At 39.5% G+C, this 21,224-nt stretch overlaps 1 protein-coding gene across 3 annotated transcripts in view; it reads left to right on the top strand.

Moving 5' to 3' along the window:
- map2k5 (mitogen-activated protein kinase kinase 5) overlaps positions 1-21,224 on the top strand; it is a 385,015-nt gene that overhangs the window by 96,820 nt on the left and 266,971 nt on the right. For all 3 annotated transcript variants that reach the window (XM_072565277.1, XM_072565276.1, XM_072565278.1), the window contains exon 6: positions 20,448-20,515. In XM_072565277.1, coding sequence (XP_072421378.1) covers positions 20,448-20,515 — 68 coding nt within the window. The remainder of the gene's footprint in view (positions 1-20,447; positions 20,516-21,224) is intronic.

Genomic DNA, 21,224 nt, shown 5'->3' with positions numbered 1-21,224 from the left:
GTTTAGAGTGGAGGAGGTACGTAAAGCTAGCGAAGATTGAGTGGGTGAAGTCTCCATGAAGGTATTTTTAGGTGAATTATTAAATAAACTGCAAGATAGAGAACTAGTAAGCTCAGTTAGGATAGAATTTTTAATATGGAGGTGGGGTGTGTTAGGTTGGAGGTGTTGGATATGTAATGTTATCATCAAATGTGGTCTGAAGGATTGCCAGGGACTTAATAGAATGAAGCAACATATAATACATATATTAATTGAGAGTTAATTGATTTCGAATTGGTTATATAAATATGGAGAGCTAGTAATTGGGAGAGTGTTTTATAGAGTGCGATGAACTTAAATAAAGCTCTTACAGAAAAGTGTGGTCTTGAACTCTTTGAACACTGCTATCTTTTGGAACATGACATTGTGGCAGGGGATGGTTGATTCAAAATGTAAAGTTAAGGATGTATGATTACTGACTCTTATTTTCTGAAAATAAACCTTGTGACCAGCAGAACGATAAAGTTACTGTGTGGACCTTGGATTACTTCCTTACCAAAGAGGAAGGAGCATATGGCCTTAGCACTTTCATTACCACATAGAAACAAGACGAGCAACAAATTGGTCTAATAATTTGAGTAAGGTTGAGAGTCAGACAGACTGATAACTATAATAGATAAAATTTATCGAATGGATATTCTGGTGACTGTTGAGATGTGATTTTGAAACATTTGGACAGAAGAATGCAAAGTGATTTTGTACACCACTACAAAAATATCATTTGGAAATTCCCCATTCTGTGTTGGCATTTAACTTAATAAAGTTAATAACCAATGCCAAAGTATCAAAAATGGACAAACACCTAGTTTTGATGGGACTTAAATTTTCAGATAATCATACACTAGGGAAGATGTCAGAAGCATTGAAAACCTTCCCGGGAAAGCATTTTTTCTCAGCAGCAGTGATAGCACAAAGAGGCAATCGGCAATATGACCAGGAATACAATGTTAATAAATTGGTGAGACTGATTAAACATAGGTCACAGGCAACAGTAAAAAAAGAGAACTACAACTTATGGAAACGAGGACAGAAATGCAGTTGATAATTTTGCAAATCAGAGACTTTGACATTTACAGTAGGTGTTAAAAATGCTCACAGTGTAGCAGTTTGATGTTTGGGTGTGATTCAAAGTACCACTACACCATGAATTGTCCCAAATGTGATAAAGTATTTGAAACTGAGCATGAAGTTATGGATTCAGGGAAAGATAGTGACACAGGTCAAAGAGAGGACATTTTATTGGTCACAGAAAGATTTCTGTCAAGTGAGGAATGTACTGGTGTCTTTCAATTATGCAATGTTGACTGATTGCATAATTAACAGACTGATTAAAATGCTACTGAGGCACTAAGTAAAAAATATCAGGACAAAGTTAAGGAACTCCGGCTCAAAATTGATGATCTGGAATCTCAGCTTCAAACATTGTGGCACATCCAGGAGGGGGAGATGTATCTGGATGCTTTGTTTCAGGAGGTGGTCACACCTGGTAGATTAAGTAGTTCAAATTCAATCGGGATCAGGAATATCATGGTGTGACTGCAAGTGAAGCTGGTAGGGGGATCCTGAATTCAGGAACGCAGGAACCTCATCTCTTGACCTTGCCAAGGTACCTTGTATGAGGTACTTGTTCCCTGTGTTGATGAGGAAAAGGGCTGCAAGGAGAATGAGCCAGCTGTGGTGTAGAAGGCCATTCAAGAGGGGGGAGCAAAAAGTCAAGGGCTAATTGCAAGGGATAGTATAATTAGAGGGATAAATAGTATCCTTTGGATCCAGAATCATGAGACCCGTGTGGTATGTTGGCATGACTGGCTTGAAAGGAGATTGGAGCGGGAGGGCGAGGATCCAGTTGTTGTGGTCCATGTTGGGATCAATAACATTGGCAAGGCTAGGAGGGATGGCCTGTGTGGGGATTATCAAGCACTAGGAACAAAATTAAGGAACAGGTCCCATCAGAGGGACTGATCTGGAACCGGTGTTGCAGCGAAAAGGACACATGGGGTGGTCACGAGGACTTTAAACTAATGAGTCGGGGGGAAGGGAAGGGGAAAACAACAGGATGTATGGTGGTAAATAAAAAGGAAAGCAGCAGGTTAGCGTGTGTGCAGGAGGGACTAACTACACGGCAGATTATGAAAGAAGTAAAAGGAAGAATACCTCAGGAGATATTATTGGAGATGTTGGAATTCATAATGATGGCACAAAAACTATCATAAGGGCACTTTACCTGAATGCTTGTAGCATTTGTAACAAGGTAGATGAGCTAATGGCACAAATCGTGAATGAATATGATTTAGTAGCCATTGCGGAGATTTTGGTTGCAGGATGGTCATGACTGGGAGTTAAATATCCATGGATATCAGACTATTTGGAAGGACAAACAGGAAGGTAAGGGAGGTGGTGTAGCTCTGATACTTAAGGACAACATTAGGTCGGTGATGAGAGATGATAAGGTTTCTATGGAGAATAAGGTTGAATTCATTTGGGTGGAAATTGGAAGTTCTAAAAAGAAAACGTCACTGATTAGTGTAGTCTTTAGGCCACCAAATAATAATATCACATGGGAATGGGTAATAAATGAAGAAATAATGCCTGTAAAAATGGTGTGGTAATTAGCACGGGGATTTTAATTTACAGGTCAATTGGCTGAACCAGATCGGTCAGGGTAGCCTTGAGGAAGAATTCACTGAACATATCCATGATAGTTTTTTTGAACAGTATGTAATGGAACTGATGAGGGAGCAATCTATCCTAGATTTGGTCTGTGTGATTAGACAGGAATAATTAATGATGTCATAGTTAGGGATCCTCTTGGAGGGAGCAATTATAGTGTGGTTGAATTTAGAATACAAATGTAAAGTGCAAAGATAAAATCCAATACCAGGGTCCTGTGCTTAAACAAGGGAGACTACAAGAGGATGAGGGAGGATTTGGCAAAAGTAGACTGGAAGCAAAGACTTTATGGTGGGACAGTTGACAAACAGTGGAGGACTTTTCAAAGCAATTTTTCAAAGCACTCAGCAAAAGTATATTCCAGTGAAAAGGAAGGCATGTAGGAAAAAGGATAATTTGCCATGGGTGCTGAAGAAAATAAAGGAGGTTACCAAATCGAAAGAGAAGGCATACAAAGTGGCCAAGATCAGCAGGAAACCAGAAGATTGGGTAAGCTTTAAAGGTCAACAGAAAGCCACAAAAAGAGCTATAAAGAAAAGTAAAAAAGATTAAGAGAAAAAAAAACTATCTCAGAATATAAAGACAGATAGCAAAAGTTTCTATAAATATATCAAACAGAAAATGTGGCTAAAGTAAACATTGGTCCTTTAGAGGATGAGAGCGGGGCTTTAATAATGGGATAAGAGGAAATGGCCACAGCATTGAATAGGTATCTTGTGTCAGCCTTCACAGCAGAGGACACAAGTAACATGCCAGTAATTGACAAAGAGACAAAGGTAGGTGAGGACCTGGAAACAATCATTACCACAAAAGAGGTAGTGTTGGGCAAGCTAATTGAGCTAAGGATTGACAAGTCTCCTGGCCCTGATAGAATGCATCACAGGGTACTAAAAGAGAAGGCAGGAGAAAAAGCAAATGCACTTGTGGTAATTTTCCAAAATTCATTGAAGTCTGGGGCAGTTCCAGCAGATTGGAAAACAGCAAATTGGAAAACAGCAAATGTGACGCCACCTTTTCAAAAGGGATGATGTGGAGGTGCCGGCGTCGGACTAGGGTGGACAAAGAAAAAACAGAGAAATAAAGAAAATTTACAGCCCAGGAACAGGCCCTTCTGCCCTCCAAGCCTGAACCAATCCAAATGTACTGTCTAAACCTGTTAGTCAATTCCTAAGCATTTGTATCCCTCTGCTCCCCACCTACACATGCATCTGTCCAAAAACATCTTAAATGAATCTACTGTGCCTGCCCTTACCACCTCTGCTGGCATTGCGTTCCAAACACGCACCACCCTCTGTGTGAAGTACTTGCCGCGGGTATCCCCCTTAAACTTTCCACCTCTCATCTTGAATGCATGACCTCTCATTATTGAATCCTTCTCCCTGGGGAAAAAGCTTGTCTCAATCCACCCTGTCTATACCCCTCATGATTTTGTCAACCTCAAACAGGTCCTCAATCTCCTTTTTTCTAGTGAAAATAAACCTAATCTACTCAACCTCTCTTCATAGCTAGCACCTTCCATACCAAGCAACATCCTCATAAACCTTCTCTGCACCCTATCCAAAGCGTCCACATCCTTTTGGTAATGTGGCGCCCAGAAATATACACAGTATTCTAAATGCGGCCGATCCAATGTCTTGTACGATTTTAACATGACCTGCCAGCTCTTATACTCAACACCCCGTCCACTGAAGGCAAGCGTACTATGTACCTTCTTGACCACTCTATCCACCTGTGCAGCAACCTTCAGGGTACAATGGACCTGCACTCCCAGATCTCTCTGCCCATCAACTTTTCCCAAGTCTCTTCCATTCATTGTATAATTCGCTCTGGAATTAGACTTGCCAAAATGCATCACCTCACATTTGTCTTGATCGAAAGCCATCTGCCACTTTTCCACCCAACTCTCCAGTCTATCTATATCCTCCTGTATTCTCTGACAGTCCCTTATGTTTTCTGCTACTCCACCAAGCTTTGTGTCATCTGCAAACTTGCTGATCATACCAACAGTGCCCTCTTCTAGATCATTTATGTATATTACAAACAACAGTGGCCCAAATACTGACCCCTGTGGAACACCACTGGTCACCTTTCTCCATTTCGAGAAACTCCCTTCAACTACTACTCTCTGTCTCCTGTTGCTCAACCACTTAGCTAGAACACCCTGCACACCATGCGACTTCACTTTCTCAATTAGTCTACAATGGGGAACCTTATCAAACGCCTTACTAAAGTCCATGTACATGACATCAACAGCCCTTCCTTCATCTAACAACTTGGTCACTTCCTCAAAGAACTCTATTAAGTTGGTAAGGCACGATCTCCCCTGCACAAAACCATGTTACCTATCACTGATAAGCTCATTCTTTTCTAAATATAAATAGATCCTATCTCTCAGTACCCTCTCCAGCAACTTCCCCACCACCAACTTCAGGCTCACTGGTCTGTAGTTACCCAGAATATCCCTACTACCCTACAGGGGTACAACATGAGCAACCTTCCAGTCCTCCGGCACCTCACCTATATTTAAGGATGCCACAAAGATATCTGTCAGGGCCCCAGCTATTTCCTCTCTCGCCTCCCTCAGCAACCTGAGATAGATCCCATCCAATCCTGGGGATTAGTCCACCTGAATAACCTCTAGCATACCCAACACATCTTCCCGACTTATGCCAACGTGATCCAGACTAATCAAACGTCTATCTCTAATCTCAAGAGTCATCATGTTCCTCTCCTCGGCGAACACTGATGCAAAGTAATCATTCAGAATCTCACTCATTCTCTCAGGTTCAGCACACAGCCTTCCTTCATTATCTTTTCGTGGACCAATCCTTTTTCTAGTTACCCGCTTGCTTCTTATGTAAGAATAAAATGCTTTGGGATTTTGCTTAATTCTGCTTGCTTAAGCTATTTCATGACCCCTTTTAGCCCGCTTGATTCCTTGTTTAAGACTTGTCCTGCTCTTCCGATATTCCTCCAGGGCCTGTTGACTTCTTAACGTTAAAAAAAACCACACAACACCCAGTTATAGTCCCAACAGTTTTATTTGGAAATACAAACAGCTTCATCAGGTAGCTAGTGGAGTAGGATCATAGGACACAGAATTTATAGCAAAAGGTCAATTGCATACAACTTGTGCAATATATTGAACAAATTTAAATTGCTGTTAAGTCTTTCATCTTTTAGAATGGGTTGCAGCTTTTGATTCATTTATATGTAAAGCCCAGAACTTCTTTCAAGTCACATACCCAATAACTTAAGGTTTGATAAACAAAAGCGTCATCTCAGCTCAGACAATGCCTTAAAGGTGTGAGGTTAGAGTCTTTTTGTATTGCAATCTTGATTCAGACTGGTTCTATTTCCAAAGTAGGAATTTATTAAATGTCACATGAGTTATAAAAATGTTGACTGCCTACAGATTGCATGTTTTCACTCTCTCACACCCACACACTCTCTCACTCTCCCTCATGCAGGCACACACATATATAAGTCTATGGTACTTAAGGTTACAGCTAGGTTAGTGACATGAGGGTTTGAAGAAAAATTTGAGGAACAGAATAAGGATATAATTGCTTAGGAAAAGCAAATTTGAATTTAGTTTTTGTCTTTTTAGTAACAAATGCTTAGGAGTGTAGATCAGTTGATAAAGCTGCATTTCTGCAGAGAAATCAGCTGAGGGGGGAATATTTCTTCATCTTCCAAAAGAGGCAACAGAAGCAGTGGGGGCACCCTGGAAGTTTTTTTGTTTCTTCTGTATCTGCAAGTGCCATCACACACAACCGAACAACTTTTCCTACCACCAAATCACCAAGGTATCTTTCATCAGTTAACCATCACATGTAAATTACAGCTGTTTCCAATTGTTCAATTTATATGCAGAGTCCATTAAGGGCAATGTAATAACTCAGGAAGTTAAATAAATGTGCATATGGCTCAAATGATGGCTTCTGGGGTTTCTAAGTACATTGGATTAAAAATCAAGGGGAATGGATCAACTGTCACTTTGCATGAGCAAATGTATTTAGAAAATGTTACCCTTATTGCTGTTAGTCAAAGTAGAACTTCACAAATAGATACAGCTGCTTTCAAAACTGAAATGGAGGAACTGCAAAGTCTAATTGGACTGCTGCATTAACAGGGCACCCGAACAAAGCCAGGTGCCACTTTAAATATTAGAGTTGAGTACAAGATGAAAAGTCCCAGAGTGAAAGCTATTATTCAGGCCAACAAAACATTTAAAAAATTAAGAATTGATCATTATAATTTGACATTTTTATCGGGAGATGCAAGAATTATGAAATGTGTTTCTAGTGATGCTTCTTATCAATTCTGTGCAATGGATTCTCAGATACATGAGGGTTTGCATTTTCCCTTGTGGAAAGGGCAAGTAAATGTTACCCTTTAATTTGGGAAGCTAAAAATATTAGAAGATTATGAAAGAGTTCGTAAGAGGCAGAGACTCAATCTTGATGAGGCAGTGGGTGTGGCATTTTCTGAGTAAATTCTAAAATGAAATTTCAGCAACAATACCCATTGGATGCTACATTAATGATAAGTCACTGTGGGATAACATACACTGTACAGAATGCATGAATGAGAAAAGACATAATATCAGTGTTACAGCTTTAAAACAGATGGTGAATCTCCAAATTAAAATGGGTGGAGATCAGCAATTGGCTGTCTAATTGGTTCATAAATGTAGAAGCAAATTCCAAGAAACTGTTGGACATACTGGAAGTAGGACACTTAAAACTTTACACAGTAAAGGGAAAGCTGAGAATATAATTGTTTGTCATCTTATATATTTTGCTAATTTTTAGAATTATTTTCATTTGGTTTATCTAAAAAGGAAAATAATCTGTTCCCATCTAATATGGTCTAAAAGAAGTGCCTGAGACATAATGGAATGAATGAACAAGTGATGGCTAAATTAATTAAGAGTTAATTGGGTTTGAATTGGTTGCATAAATATGGGGAGCTAGTAATTAGTAGGGTGTGTTTTATGGAGTGTGGCTAACTGAAATAAAGCTTTCACATAAAAGTGTGGACTTGAATTCTGTTTAAGTACAATTATCTTTTGGAATATAACATTTAATAGGGCTTTAAAGTTTTTGGAAGACAAAGAATGGAAGGAGGGGGGGAAGGAAAGTGCTGAAATAATCAGGTTGGAGGTAACAAAGGTGGTTACAAAGGCTTTAGATAATATAATTTAAGTAGTAATCCAGAGACCTAGCTAACTTTCTGAGAGCTTGGGGTCAAACCCAACATAGTGGACGATAGAGTTTAATTGTGATTAATAAACCAGGAATTTAAAAGAAAGTTAGTCTAAAAGGAACCATGAAGTCATTGTCAATTGTTGCAAAGACCAATTTGCTTCCTTTTGGGGAAGGAAATTTGCTGTCCTCATCTGGTGTAGCCGATATGTGAGTCCAAACCATCAGCAATACGATTGACTCTTAAATGCCCTCTGAAATGGTCTAAAAAGACAATCCATTGTATCAAATCAATATGAGTGGGGAAAAAGTGGAATGAAGCCTGATGAATCACCAGGCACTGATGTAGGAATTGGAAACAACAAGAGAAACCCAACCCTTATGATCCTACAGAATATTCCTCTCTAGCACTTGGGGTCTTGTGCCAAAATTGGGACAATTGATCAATAGACTACCGTAGTCAAACTTTCAGAATCATATCATGCAGACAATGTCCCAAATATCACAATTTGTTGTTATGTCCTGTCCTACTGGCAGGACCAATCACCAGTGGCTGCACAGAGGTGTATAGTCAAGAATGAGTTACCGTGTGAGTCTTCAACATTGATTTTGGACCATATGAAGTCTCATAACATCAGGCCAAACATGGGCGAGGAACCCTCTTTCTGATTACCAACTACTATCCTCCTCAGCTGTTGAATTAGTATTCCAATGTTGAACATCAATTAGAAGAAACACTGTTGGTGGCAAGGGCAAGAATGTGTTCTGCTGAGAGACTACAGTATCCACCATCATTTTGGCTCAGCGTCACCACAGGTGGCCACATCCAAACGTCACAGCTCTAGACTGGGTTTGCAGCAATTGGTGAGGGAACCAACAAGTGAGAAATACAAACATGACCTCATCCTCACCAATCTAGCTGTCACCGATACATTTGTCCATGACAATTTTCATAGGAATGACTGCGTTGAAGTGCTTTTGGAGGCAAAGACCCATCTTCACATTGAGGCTACTCTCCATAGTGTTTTGTAGCATCACCAACACATTAAGTGGGAATACATTTTGTATAGAGCTAGCACTTCAGAACTGAATAACCATGGACTATCAGCAACAGAATTGGATTCAATCATGATCTGTAGTTTCATGGCCCAACATGTACCTTACTCTACCATCTGTATCAAGCCCTGGTTCAATGAAATGTGCAGGAGTGCATGCCAGGAGAAGTACCAGGCATATTTAAAAATGAGAGGCATAATCTTTGTAGCCCCGAATGATGTTGGCTATGGCAAGGAAGTTGGGAAAATCAGGTGAGAATGTCTAGTGAGGAGCTTCTCAACCTCAAGAGCAAGAAGTTTCACTTACCAAAACAGTGTTGAACAACCAGACAAGATTCTCACTAGTGAGTGGGAAGAAGCCTAATTGCATTAACCTTTCATTATTACTTAATGCAACCTCAATAACATGCAGTTTCCCATTCCCTCACCCGCTGGAGAGAAACTTAGATGCCAAGAATTCCTGATATCAAAGACAGACCTGGCAACTTATCGCTTATTCCTCCAGACCTTCACTTTGGGACACCTGATCCCAACCTTTCAGAGCAGGCTACATGGGCTGTGACTGGAAATGCTCCACTTCCGCAGACATTGGCATCCAGCCTCACCACACCACCTCAGCACACATTCAAACTACTTATAGCTTGGCTCTGCAGGAATTTCTATGAATATTTCTATTCTCAATGATGAGGGAGCTCAGCAAATCTGTGCAATAGACCAGGCTGATGGATTTGCAACTTTCTTCAGCTAGAAGTACCAAGTGGATGATCCATCTCCTTACATTCCCAGAATCACAAATACCAGACTTCAACCAATTTGATACACTGCGTGTGATATCAAGAAACAGCTGAAGGCACTTGATACTGTTAAGACTGTGGATGTTGATAACATTCTGACATTAATTTTGAAGGTGTGTTCCAGATTTATAGATAGTCTGCATTATAGATAGTCTAGGACAAGAGGGCAAATTCTCAGAGTAAGGGGTCATCCATTTAAGATAGAGAGGAGGGGAAATTTCTTCTCTAGGGTAGGGATTCAGTGGAATTCTTTATAAGCAGAGCGTTGTTGAGGCTGCATCACTTAGTATATATTCCAAGCAGAGATTGATAGATTTTTAATCATTAAGGGAATCAAGGGTTATGAAGATGATCAGATCAGACATGAACTCATTGAGTGTTGGTGTAGACCCAATGGACCAAATGGCCTATTCTTGCTCCTACATCATGTGATCTTATGGCCCAAACATAGGCAAAAGAGCTGAACTGCAGAGGTAAGGTGAGAGTGATTATCGTTGACGTCAAAGCAGCACTTGATTGAGTATGGAATCAAGCAACCTTATGTGAACTGGAGTCATTGGGAATCAGTTGGTGAGCGTTTGAGGCAGGGGGAATTCTCTACTGATTGCAGTTGTACCAGCACAAAGAAAAATTGTTGTCGTTTTGGAGGTCAATCATCTCATTCCCAGGACAACACTGCAGGAGTTCTTGGGATAGTGGCCTTTCATCATGAGGTCGGAAGTGCGGATGTGCGTAGATGATTGCTCAACATTCAGCATAATTTATGACTCCTCAGATTCTGAAGCAATGTGTGTCTGATGCAAAAGCAAGAGTGCAGGCTTGGGCTAATAAGTGACAAGTAATATTTGTGCCAAAGAAATACAAAGCAATGACCATCTCAAACAAGAGAAAATCTTACCATTGTCCCTTGATATTTAATGCTGTTATCATAGCTAGATACCCCCATAATCATCAAAGTGGAGGTTACAATTGATCAGAAATGGGATTGGATCGCCCTACTTTGGCTACAGTAGCAACTCAACCGGTGGATATTTTGCAACAAATAACTTACCTCCTGTCTCCATCTCCATCTGGGGTGTACTTATCCCCTATGTAATGCAACGATCCAAGAAAGTGGCTCAGGACCACTTTCTCAGGAGCTATTCAGGATGGGTAACAAATGCCCTGGACAATAATGGCCAAGTTCTGTGAACAAATTAATAAAAACAGTTTTAAGATATAATAACATGATTTGGAATTGCACAGATTATGCAGTTTAAAGCTCAGCTTGCTCTTAAAGTACATGACAGAGTGTCAGACATCAAAGAGATAAGTGCTTACACAGCCTGTTTTAATGATGTTGTGGTTGAGCAACAATCATTTGCAAATATATGAAAAAGAATACAAAATCAAGTGGAAACTATATTAATGCAAGAAGTGTCAGACCATTTTTGGGAGCTTTTTCCAAGGAGAGAAATGTTAGTAGCAGACTCATGGGCTGCTGTTATGCAATTGTGTCATGCGAAGGTGAAGCAATTATACAACTCGATTAGATGTACATCATTTCTGGGGGCTTGTAAGTAAATTAAGGAAAGATATTTTGCTGACAATATTATACTAAAATGTAACATTACAGAATTGTGTGAATTTAAACATCAAGGAGGACTGAATGGTTGGATTTCCTCTTTGACAAAAAGAATAAAAGGTGATTTCTTAGCTGTCTTTAAATTTATAAATGAATTTGATAGAATAGATGTAGAGAAAATATATACACTTGCACTGGGGAGCCTGGAGGATCCCATTTACATCTTGAATTGTTAAAGCATTTAAGAATGATAATTAGCTCAATTTACGAAGGAAAAAGGATAAGATGAAGTAAGGTGGAAGAAGATTCTATGGAATACGAGGAGAAAGTGAGGACTGTAGATGCTGGAGATCAGAGTTGAGAGTGTGGTGCTGGAAAAGAATAGCAGGTCAGGCAGCATCCGAGGACCAAGAGAATCAATGTTCTTGATGAAAGGCTTATGCCAGAAATGTTGATTTTCTTGCTCCTTGGATGCTGCCTGACCTGCTGTGTTTTTCTAGCACCACATTCTCGACTACATGGAATACAACCACTTGCGTATTATCAGTTGTGTCAAATGCCTCTAACTGTACCAGGCTTGAACACTGCTGTTAAGAGACAATTTTGATTAAGTTAAAAATCACACAACACCAGGTTATCATCCAACAGATTTAATTGGAAGCACACTAGCTTTCGGACCGTCGCTCCTTCATTAGGAGCGACACTCCGAAAGCTAGTGTGCTTCCAATTAAACCTGTTGGACTATAACCTGGTGTTGTGTGATTTTTAACTTTGTACACCCCAGTCCAACGCTGGCATCTCCAAATTTTGATTAAGCTTTTTGTCCTGCACTCATCAGAATAAATGCAAGAATGTAATTTTTAAATGATTTCAACAATGCACAAAGAAGAGGGTAATAATTGATTGGCAAATCAATGCTGATTAGCCAAAGTATTGCTTTTAGGGAAAGCATTGGGGTACTATAGTTTGCTATGCTTCAAGGTAGTTCAAGAAAGGCATAAGCCATGAATAAATTTCTTTTTGCAGAGAATGGTACCCTATGAACATGAGTATGTTATGTATAAGGATTTCCTTTACACATCTTAATGCACTCCGTCTTGTTCTCCAATTCAGTTTTGAGTTGGGGCAGTCTAACACATTCTCTCTTTCCTTGATATGCTAGTTAAATCCGTTAATGATTCTCCACTACTGTCTTCTGCATGCTTACTTTCACCAGTCAATATACATGTTGGAATTCGTATAGTTTCAACTGTAAAATTGACCTTATTAGCAATTTTGTAAAGATGGCCCTACCTATTTTCTGACTGTACAAGCTCAACACTGTAATTAGAGCGCATTAAAGCTATCTTGCAGGACAACAGCTTTGCTGATCAGATGATTGGTGTATTTGACACAAACTCTCAAAAGGGCTACAGGCCACCTCTTTAGGAATTGAAAGGTGTCTGGTCTATTTCACATTACCCTGGGAAGACATGTTTCAAAAATGTAAACAATTGTGGCAAGCCATTTCATGCAGTTACTGTACAGTGGCATTGCAAGTGATATTTTCCATTAATGTGACATTACTGTCAGTTGAAAGAGACATTCTGCCTCCCACAGAATTGAGTGACATCATATGCCAATGTAATACCAGGTACATAGGCCATGTACCCCAAGAACTGGCTAAGCAAATTAAACAGCTAGCTCCACTGGCAGGTTGTAAAAGGCAGATTAGAGATCATATTCAGCGCTCCCAAACTTGCAAATCTGAAACAAAAATTGCTGAACAATCTGGAGTATGCTAATAATTACATCGATAACCAGTTTAAGATGATCAATCAAGTTTGTAACCTTGCTCATTTATGCTTACTAGAAGTGACATGTATTCGTATGCAAAGATCCTTCACATGGAAAAGGAATATGTTCAATCTTGAAAGTGTATTAAATGATCCAGAAGAAGGCGAACTAGGAGTTCTGTTTTCCTTTCTCCATGGCAACACTTTGACCATTCAGCTCCGCTTTTCTGCTGTGAAGTAAATTGTTGTGATCATTTGAAATTGGCATTCTTGCATTCATTCTGATAAAGGCTGTGGCAACATGTCTCACTTTTCAGCATTCAAATTTTAGACAGTAAAAATGTTACATTGCAAACAGAATTCTTTCAAAGGCTTTGTTTTACCTTATGCTTCTCTTTGGAAATAATTTTGCGACAGAGGATTGGAGTTGCAATCTATTTTAGATTTTTGCACAGATTGTAGTTATTTTTAATGTAAGCTCATACACCCATTTTGTTCAAGACCTCTCACCCCTAACATTATCATCAAAAGTTGTCCAAATTTTAACTGTTGCTTCAGCTGTAAAATCAGAGTATGTCAGTAAAATTTATCTCCACCAGCAGGGAGAAGAACATTATAGAAATAAATGCAAAGTATAAAAGGAAACCAGAAATGTTAGAATTTTGCATCTGATGAAGGATAAAAATATGAAATGGTATGACTAGTCTCCTGTATAAATGCTGACTGCCTTGGGTATTTCTAACATTTTCTATTTTTATTACTGAGGCAAATATATTTCTCATACTAATTTAATACTTAGTCCATACATGAGAATTAATTTGATTTGAGAGAATTTTAAAAGCTCACAATTGAGAAATGATCACAATGATAATAATTATATTAACCATTTTTTTCAGGACCTGTAGAAGGTAGGAGTGTGGCAAGGCAATTTTAAAATTACATTTTGGGTTGTGACTGAAAATTTTGTGTGATCACACTCAAACTAATATTCCATTTTGGAAGCTGATGAGCATACTGTTACCTTGCAGGAATGCAGTCCATGACAAGCTTCTGGCACCATAAGCGACTTGACTATACAGGGGGAGGAAAAAGAATGGAAGAGCAATAGTGATAGGGGATTTTTTAGTCAGGGGAGCAGACAGACATTTCTGCAGACAAAGCTTGACTCCAGGATGGTGTGTTGCCTGCCGAGTGCCAGGGTCAGAGGTGTCACTGAATGGCTACAGGGCATCCTGAAAGGGGAGGATGATGAGTTAGAGGTTATTGTACATGGTTAAAAAAATCACACACCAAGTTATAGTCCCAACAGGTTTAATTGGAAGCACTAGCTTTCGGACCGCTGCTCCTTCATCAGATGGTTGAGGAATAATGTATAATTTCAATGTATAATTTCATTTACATCACACTGTAAACTTTTGCTATAAGTTCTGTGTCTTACAATTGTGTACTCCACAACCACCTGATGTCGCAGCAGTGCTCCGAAAGCTAGTACGTACTTCCAATTAAACCTGTTGTACTATAACCAAATATTGTGTGATTTTTAACTTTGTACACCCCAGTCCAACACCGGCATCTCCAAATCATGGTACATGGTGGTATCTTTGATATGAGCAAAGTGAAGAATGATGTCTTGCATCAAGAATTCAGGCAGCTAGACAATAGATTATAAAACAGGATCTCAATGGTTCTATTCTGTATGCTAGTCCTGGTGCCACATGCCAGTGAGTTTAGAGATAGGAAAATAGAACAGATGAATGGGTCTGGGTGGGTTGCGCTTTGGCGGGTCGGTGTGCACTTGTTGGGCTGAAGGTCCTGTTTCCACACTGTAAGAATGTATGTCTTAAGAGTTGACACAAGAGGGATGGTTTTAGATTCCTAGATCATTGGGATTGTTTTTGGGGAAGGTGGGACATGCCCAAACAGTCTGCACCTGGACCACATTGTGGCCAACATCTTTGCAGTAGGTTTGCTGGTGCTATTGGGAGAGTTTAAACTAGTTTGACAGGGGGAGGGAACACAGAATATTGTGGAAACAGTGATGCATCATGCAACAGCTATGGAATTAAGTCACAGTGAGTTCAGCCATGTTGAGTGTTGAGAAAGTAAGGCAAGGTTGGATGGTCTTTACTTTAATGCTAGGAGCGTGATAGGGGAAGATTGATGAGTTAATGGATTTGAACGTGGATTTGAACGTGGAAGTATGATATTGTTGCCATCACAAAAACATGGTTGAGGAAAGGGCTGGACTGGCAACTCATCAATGTGGGGGATAGAATTATAGATGAAGCAGAGGTGGTGTAAACAGAGTGGTGGTGTAGCAATAATAGATAAGGAGTCAATTACAGAATTAAGTAGATATGATATCTTGGAAGGGTCCTCAAACAAGGCTTTGTTGTTAGAACGTAGGAATGTTAAGGGATGGCTACTTTACTGAGAGTGTATTATTGGCCCCAAAGAGTGAACAGGAAATAGAGGAGCAAATACGTAAACAATTCATAGGTGTATAAGTGTAATGATCAGCTAATAATACAAGGGCAACTTTCCCAGCATAAATTGGGATAGTCATAGTGTTCAGGGTTTAGAGAGGGTTGATTTCTTGAAATGTATCGAGGGAAGATTTTTATATCAATATGTAGAAGGCCCAACAAGGGACGGTGCAGTGCTGGATCTGGTTTTGGGGAAATCAGCAGCTAAGTGTTTGAGGCAGTGAGGGAACATTTAGGCAATAGTCACCATAACACTGTATGGTTCAAATTTGTTCTGGACAAGGAAAGGTACAGCCTGCAAATCGACTTTGGATCGAGGAAGGCAGATTTTATTAAAATAAAGCAGGATCTGGTCACAGTAGACTGGGGACACCTCTTTGCGGGTAGGTCTACAGCGGAGCAATGGGGTTCATTCAAAAAGGAACTAGGGAGAGAACAAGTCCAACTTGGACTCTTTAGAGAGAAATCTAGGACCAATAAGTTCAGAGAATTCTGGATGTCTAGGACAATTCGCGACTGGATAAAGAAGAAGAGTATGGGTTTTAAACAAGTGCAAAGGGAGCAATTCAGCTGCAGCCGTAGAGGATACAGGAAATGCAGGAGGGAACTTAAGAAAACAAACAGAAAAGCAAAACGGCGATGTGAGAAAGGATTTGTGAACAGGACTAGTGAAAATCCTAAGATATTTTATAAATACATTAAAAGGAAAAAGCTAACCAGAATAGGGCCCATTAGGCCCCAAGGGGCAACCTGTGTGTGAAGCCACAGTTTATTGGAAGGGTGTTGAATGAAAAATTCTCTTCAGTGTTCTTTCTGGGAAAGACAAATGTCGGTACAGAATTCAGGAAAGGGGAATGTGAGGAACTTGCACAGTTTTACATTGGAAATGGGGAGGTGTTAGAGGCTCTGTTAGGCTTAAAAGCAGATAAATCATCTGGACTGGATGAATTGCATCCCAGGCTGCTGTTAGAGGTGAGGTAGGAAACTGCAGGGGCTCTGACACAAACTTTTAATTTATCTCTGGCCAAAGGGGTTGTGCCAGAGGATTGGAGGTTAGCTAATGTGATTCCACTTTTTAAAAGGGATGGTAGAGAAGAACCAGGAAATTACAGCCTTGTGTGTCTCAGTTTAGTGATAGGTAAACTATTGGAGAAAATTTGGGAGGGCAAATTAATACCCACTTGGAAAGGCATGGGTTAGTTAGAGATAGTCAGCATGACTTTGTCAGAGGGAGGTCATGCCTAAGAAATTTGTTAGAATTTTTTGAAAATGTGATCAAGTATCTGGTTGAGGGAAATTCAGCTGATGTAGTTCATATGGATTTTAGCAAAGCTTTTCACAAAGTCCCAATTGGAAGACTAATTAAGAAGTTTAAAGCGTATGGAACTGAGGGAAACTTGGTGAGATGGATAAGAAACTGGCTTAGTTACAGGATACAAAGGGTAATGGTAGAAGGCTTTGAGTGACTGGAGGCTGGTGTCAAGCAGTGTACCACAAGGATCAATACTAGGATCCTTATTATTATAATTTTGTTATGAGAGGAATGTAAGCAAATTTGCAGAGTGGTTAATAGCAAAGAAGATGGTTTTAGGTTACAGGACTATATAGGTGGTTTGGTCAGATGGGCAGACATGTGTTTCTTCCAGTAAGATGGCGGTAGAGTAGGCCTTCTGAGCCCCAGGGCTTGTCCGCTCCACCTGCTTTTCTTTTCTTTCTCTAGCTTCTCTTTTTTTATTTTTTTTTACTTACCTCTTGATGAAATGTTCAATCATGGTGATGACATCAGCGGCAGTGACTTGCCCCAGCAGCATGAACTCTAATAGGCTCAGCAGTGAGGATCCGTGTTGCTGGAGGCAGGTTTGGGCTCACAGCAGCATCTGCTTCCAGCCTCATGAAGGTGGAGGTGAAGTCGAATTTGGGTCAGTGCGGTACCCAGCAGCATCAGTGATGTTTGCATTGGCGAGGTCCAGCAAGGACTTGTAGTGGCAAAGGCGTTGGTTAAGGTGAGTTGGTGCTGAAGGGTGGCAACTTTCATTGCAGTGGTACAGTGAAGTGGATTCGTGTCTGGCCACCAGGCCCATGACCGGGCTCTTAGCAAGAAAGACTGTAAGTTGGACACTTCCTTTGGTTCTTCATTTTTCTGCCTTTACATTCTATGTTTTGGTTTATTCCGTGTTTTAAGATGGTGTTGGAGAATGGTGACACTATACAGTACTTTTCACTGTATTTTGTAACAAGATACATATGATAATAAATATATAAATCAATCAGATAAATTAAATCAGTAGCAGATGGTATTCAACACTGATAAGTGCAAGGTGGTGCACTGTAGAAGAAGAAACCAGATGAGGGAGTATTTAATGAATCACAGGATATTGGGATGTTAACAGGAATGAAGGGATTTTGAACTAATTATTCATTGATCTCTGAAGTCAGCTGAGTATGTGAATGGGATAGTTTAGAAGGCATGTGTTTTCATCAGTCATGACATAGAATATAAGCGCAAGAAGGTAATGTTGGAATTGTACAAAGCATTGGTCAGTCTACAACTGGAGTACTGTACGCAGTTCTGGTCACCTTGCTACAAGAAGGATGTGATACCTGTAGAGGACTTACAAGAGGGACTTCACCAGAATGTTGCCTGGGACGAGAAATTGAGCTATCAGGGAAGACTAGATAGACTTGGATCATTTTCTTTACAGCAGAGAAGACTGAGGGAGAACATGATTGAGGTGTATAAGATTATGAGGGGAATGGACAGGGTGAATAGAGAGCAGCTGTTCCTCTTAGTTGAGGGGCCAATCGTGAGAGGGCATAATTTTAGGGTAAGGGACTGGAGATTCAGAGGGGAATTGGGAAAAACATTTTTCACTCAGGTGGTGGGAATCTAGAATATTCTGCCTGGGAAGGTAGTGGAGGCTGGAAACTGTGCAACCTTTGAAAAATATTTGGTTGAGTACTTCAAATATTATGACCTTCAAGGATATGGGACAAGTGCAGGAAATTAGGATTAATGCACTTTTAGTGATAGTTATCTCAATGCAGACTCAATGAGCTGAAGTCCTTTTCTGTGCTGTATAAATCTCGAAAAACAATCATTATCAGATAAAGAGTAATTTGTTTTGTTACTTCAGTGTTCCAGAAATGTATGGAATTACTAGTTTGAAGTCTTTAATAAACTGAACTTTCAGGTTAATAACCTTAATAAACCTTTACAATGATACTTACTGTTCTATCAGAATGTCTTCCAGAAACTTGATTATTTAACTTGGAGATATTGGGGATTGTTCTGCTTGTTTGATGCAAACTTAGCCATACCCTATTGTGAAATTTCCAAATCTATTTCAAGATCAATTGTGATTCTAATAAACAATCTGATTACATTAAATGATTATAATTTTAATTATGAGTTTTAAATTTTTTTGTGGGTCTCATGGTGATGTAACTCAATTTTTCTGTTTATGTTAGTCTATCAATATTATATGTGTGTTAAATTTCACTTCTCGTTGAGGTGCTATTGATTATGTATGCATAAGCATTTTACTTTAATTTCAATAAAAGGAAACAAAGCAAATGGCGCAACATGTTTTGACATGTTAGAAGTGAACTTGTAACCAGATTTTCCATTCCCTGTATTCATTACAGGCAGGTGCTACTCATGGACACCAAATTAGGGGCTGGCAATTTCAAGGGTCATTGATTTCTGGAACTCGCATTGCTGAAAACGGAGTGTCGCATTCAATATTTAGTCTTATGGAATAAGTAGTACTGCCTCAAGAAACATTGCTGGAGACCACTTTGTGTTAATTTGAAGATGGGTGGGTGCTTAATGGTAATTTTAATGGACTAGTAACGTAGAATTCAAGCTAATGTTCTAGGGAAATGGTTTTGAATCCAACAATGACAGATGGTGGAATTTGAATTCCATATAAAACCTGGAATTAAAAACTAGCCTAATGGTAAGCATGTAACTATTGCTGATTGTTATAAAATCCCACCTGGAGTTCACTTACGTCTGTTAGGGAGGAAAATTTACCATCCTTACCTAAATTGGCCTGTATGTGACTCCTGACACACAGCAATGTGGTTGACCCTTAACTGCCCTCTGAGCAATTAGGGATGTGCAATAAATGCTGGCCGAGCCATAGTCGCCCACATTCCATGAACAGGCATACTGAAAGCAATGTCTAACAACTCCTCAAATGTGAAATTTATTGTATAAATTTGCTATTGTCTCTAGCAGTCGAAAGTGTGGTGCTGGAAAACCACAGCAGGTCAGGCAGCATCTGAGGAGCAGGAGAATCGACATCTTGGGCAAAAGCCCTTCATCAGAAACTCCAGAATCTGCAGTCCTCACTTCCTCCTATTACCTCTAGCAGCCATGTCATCAGCATATTCATACAATGCTAGTAGACAATATAAAGGAAAATAGTCATGTTGTGGTAGTATACCTGTCCCTGGTCCAGATGGCCTGGGTTCAATTCCCACTGCTCCAGAGATGTTGTCATAACATGTCTGAACAGGTTGATTAAAAATATCTACAATATAGAGTATTTTGAAAAATATGTAACATGATTGTCTGTTTAAACATGCTGAAGTTGTTTCTAAGATATCGTTTTGAATAGTATCTATCCTAGTGTTTTAAATAAGTCTTGTTCTTAGTTTTCAAGAAGATAGTGTAATTTAGTATGCTAATGTCACGCACAAGTAGAGAGTATGCAAACATCCACATGCCTAGCAACAAGCCAATTAACCTTCAGATGGAAATGAGAAATCTATGGTAAATTACAGGTTAATTAGACTGCTGTCCTCAGCCCATGAATGACTGATAAAAACTCCTTTATCTGCCTGCAGGTAAATACACGGGCAGGGTCCTCTAATAATAGCTGCCCAGCAGTCACAGAAGGCCTGCCGAACAATAGGTAAGAGTCAAGAGCAGAATCAAAAACGGCTTATGAGATATGTTCGCTGCATGACAACTAATGGTGCTAGATTCAAAATTGTTAAACTATATAATTTTAGAGGTGTTTCTGCTGGGAATTCTTGACAAAAATGAGAAAACCATGATTATAAAGAGCATATGATGTTGGAATTAATATTTATCATTTGCTTCTTTTATTTTAACTGTTACACATTAAACTATCTAAAATTGAATATTTTGTTTTTTAATTTACAGTACTGGTGCTGATGTACTTTCTTGTATTCTAGGTGAATTTTGTCTCATATCGCAGGAATACTAATTATTAAATTCATGTTCAAGTTTGATAATGTTTTCTTTTCTACCAAATTTTATTTTCCTCTCCAGTCCTTGTTACAAGAGTATAACTTTTAAGTGATATATTGTCCTCGCATATCTTGCCCCCATTGGCATTCTTCATATGTAAACCTTGAGGGTGGTTGTTATTAGGTTACTCAGTGGGAGACAGACTCACTGGTGATCTTGTCCTCTTTACACCTGGCCAGCACACATACCAGCAGGGGTCATGGGAGAGCACTCAGAAGGAGGAATCATAGCTAATGTACATGCAGGTGTACCTTTTTTAGTTGCTGAGGCCAATTATGATATTATTCCTGCTCACACCCTTGCTGAGATCTTTTAGTTCAACACTCAAATCTGTCATTATGACTAGG

Source organism: Chiloscyllium punctatum, chromosome 48 (genome assembly GCF_047496795.1).
Source record: "Chiloscyllium punctatum isolate Juve2018m chromosome 48, sChiPun1.3, whole genome shotgun sequence".
Lineage (NCBI taxonomy): Eukaryota > Metazoa > Chordata > Chondrichthyes > Orectolobiformes > Hemiscylliidae > Chiloscyllium > Chiloscyllium punctatum.
This window is presented reverse-complemented; position numbering and strand designations above follow the sequence as displayed.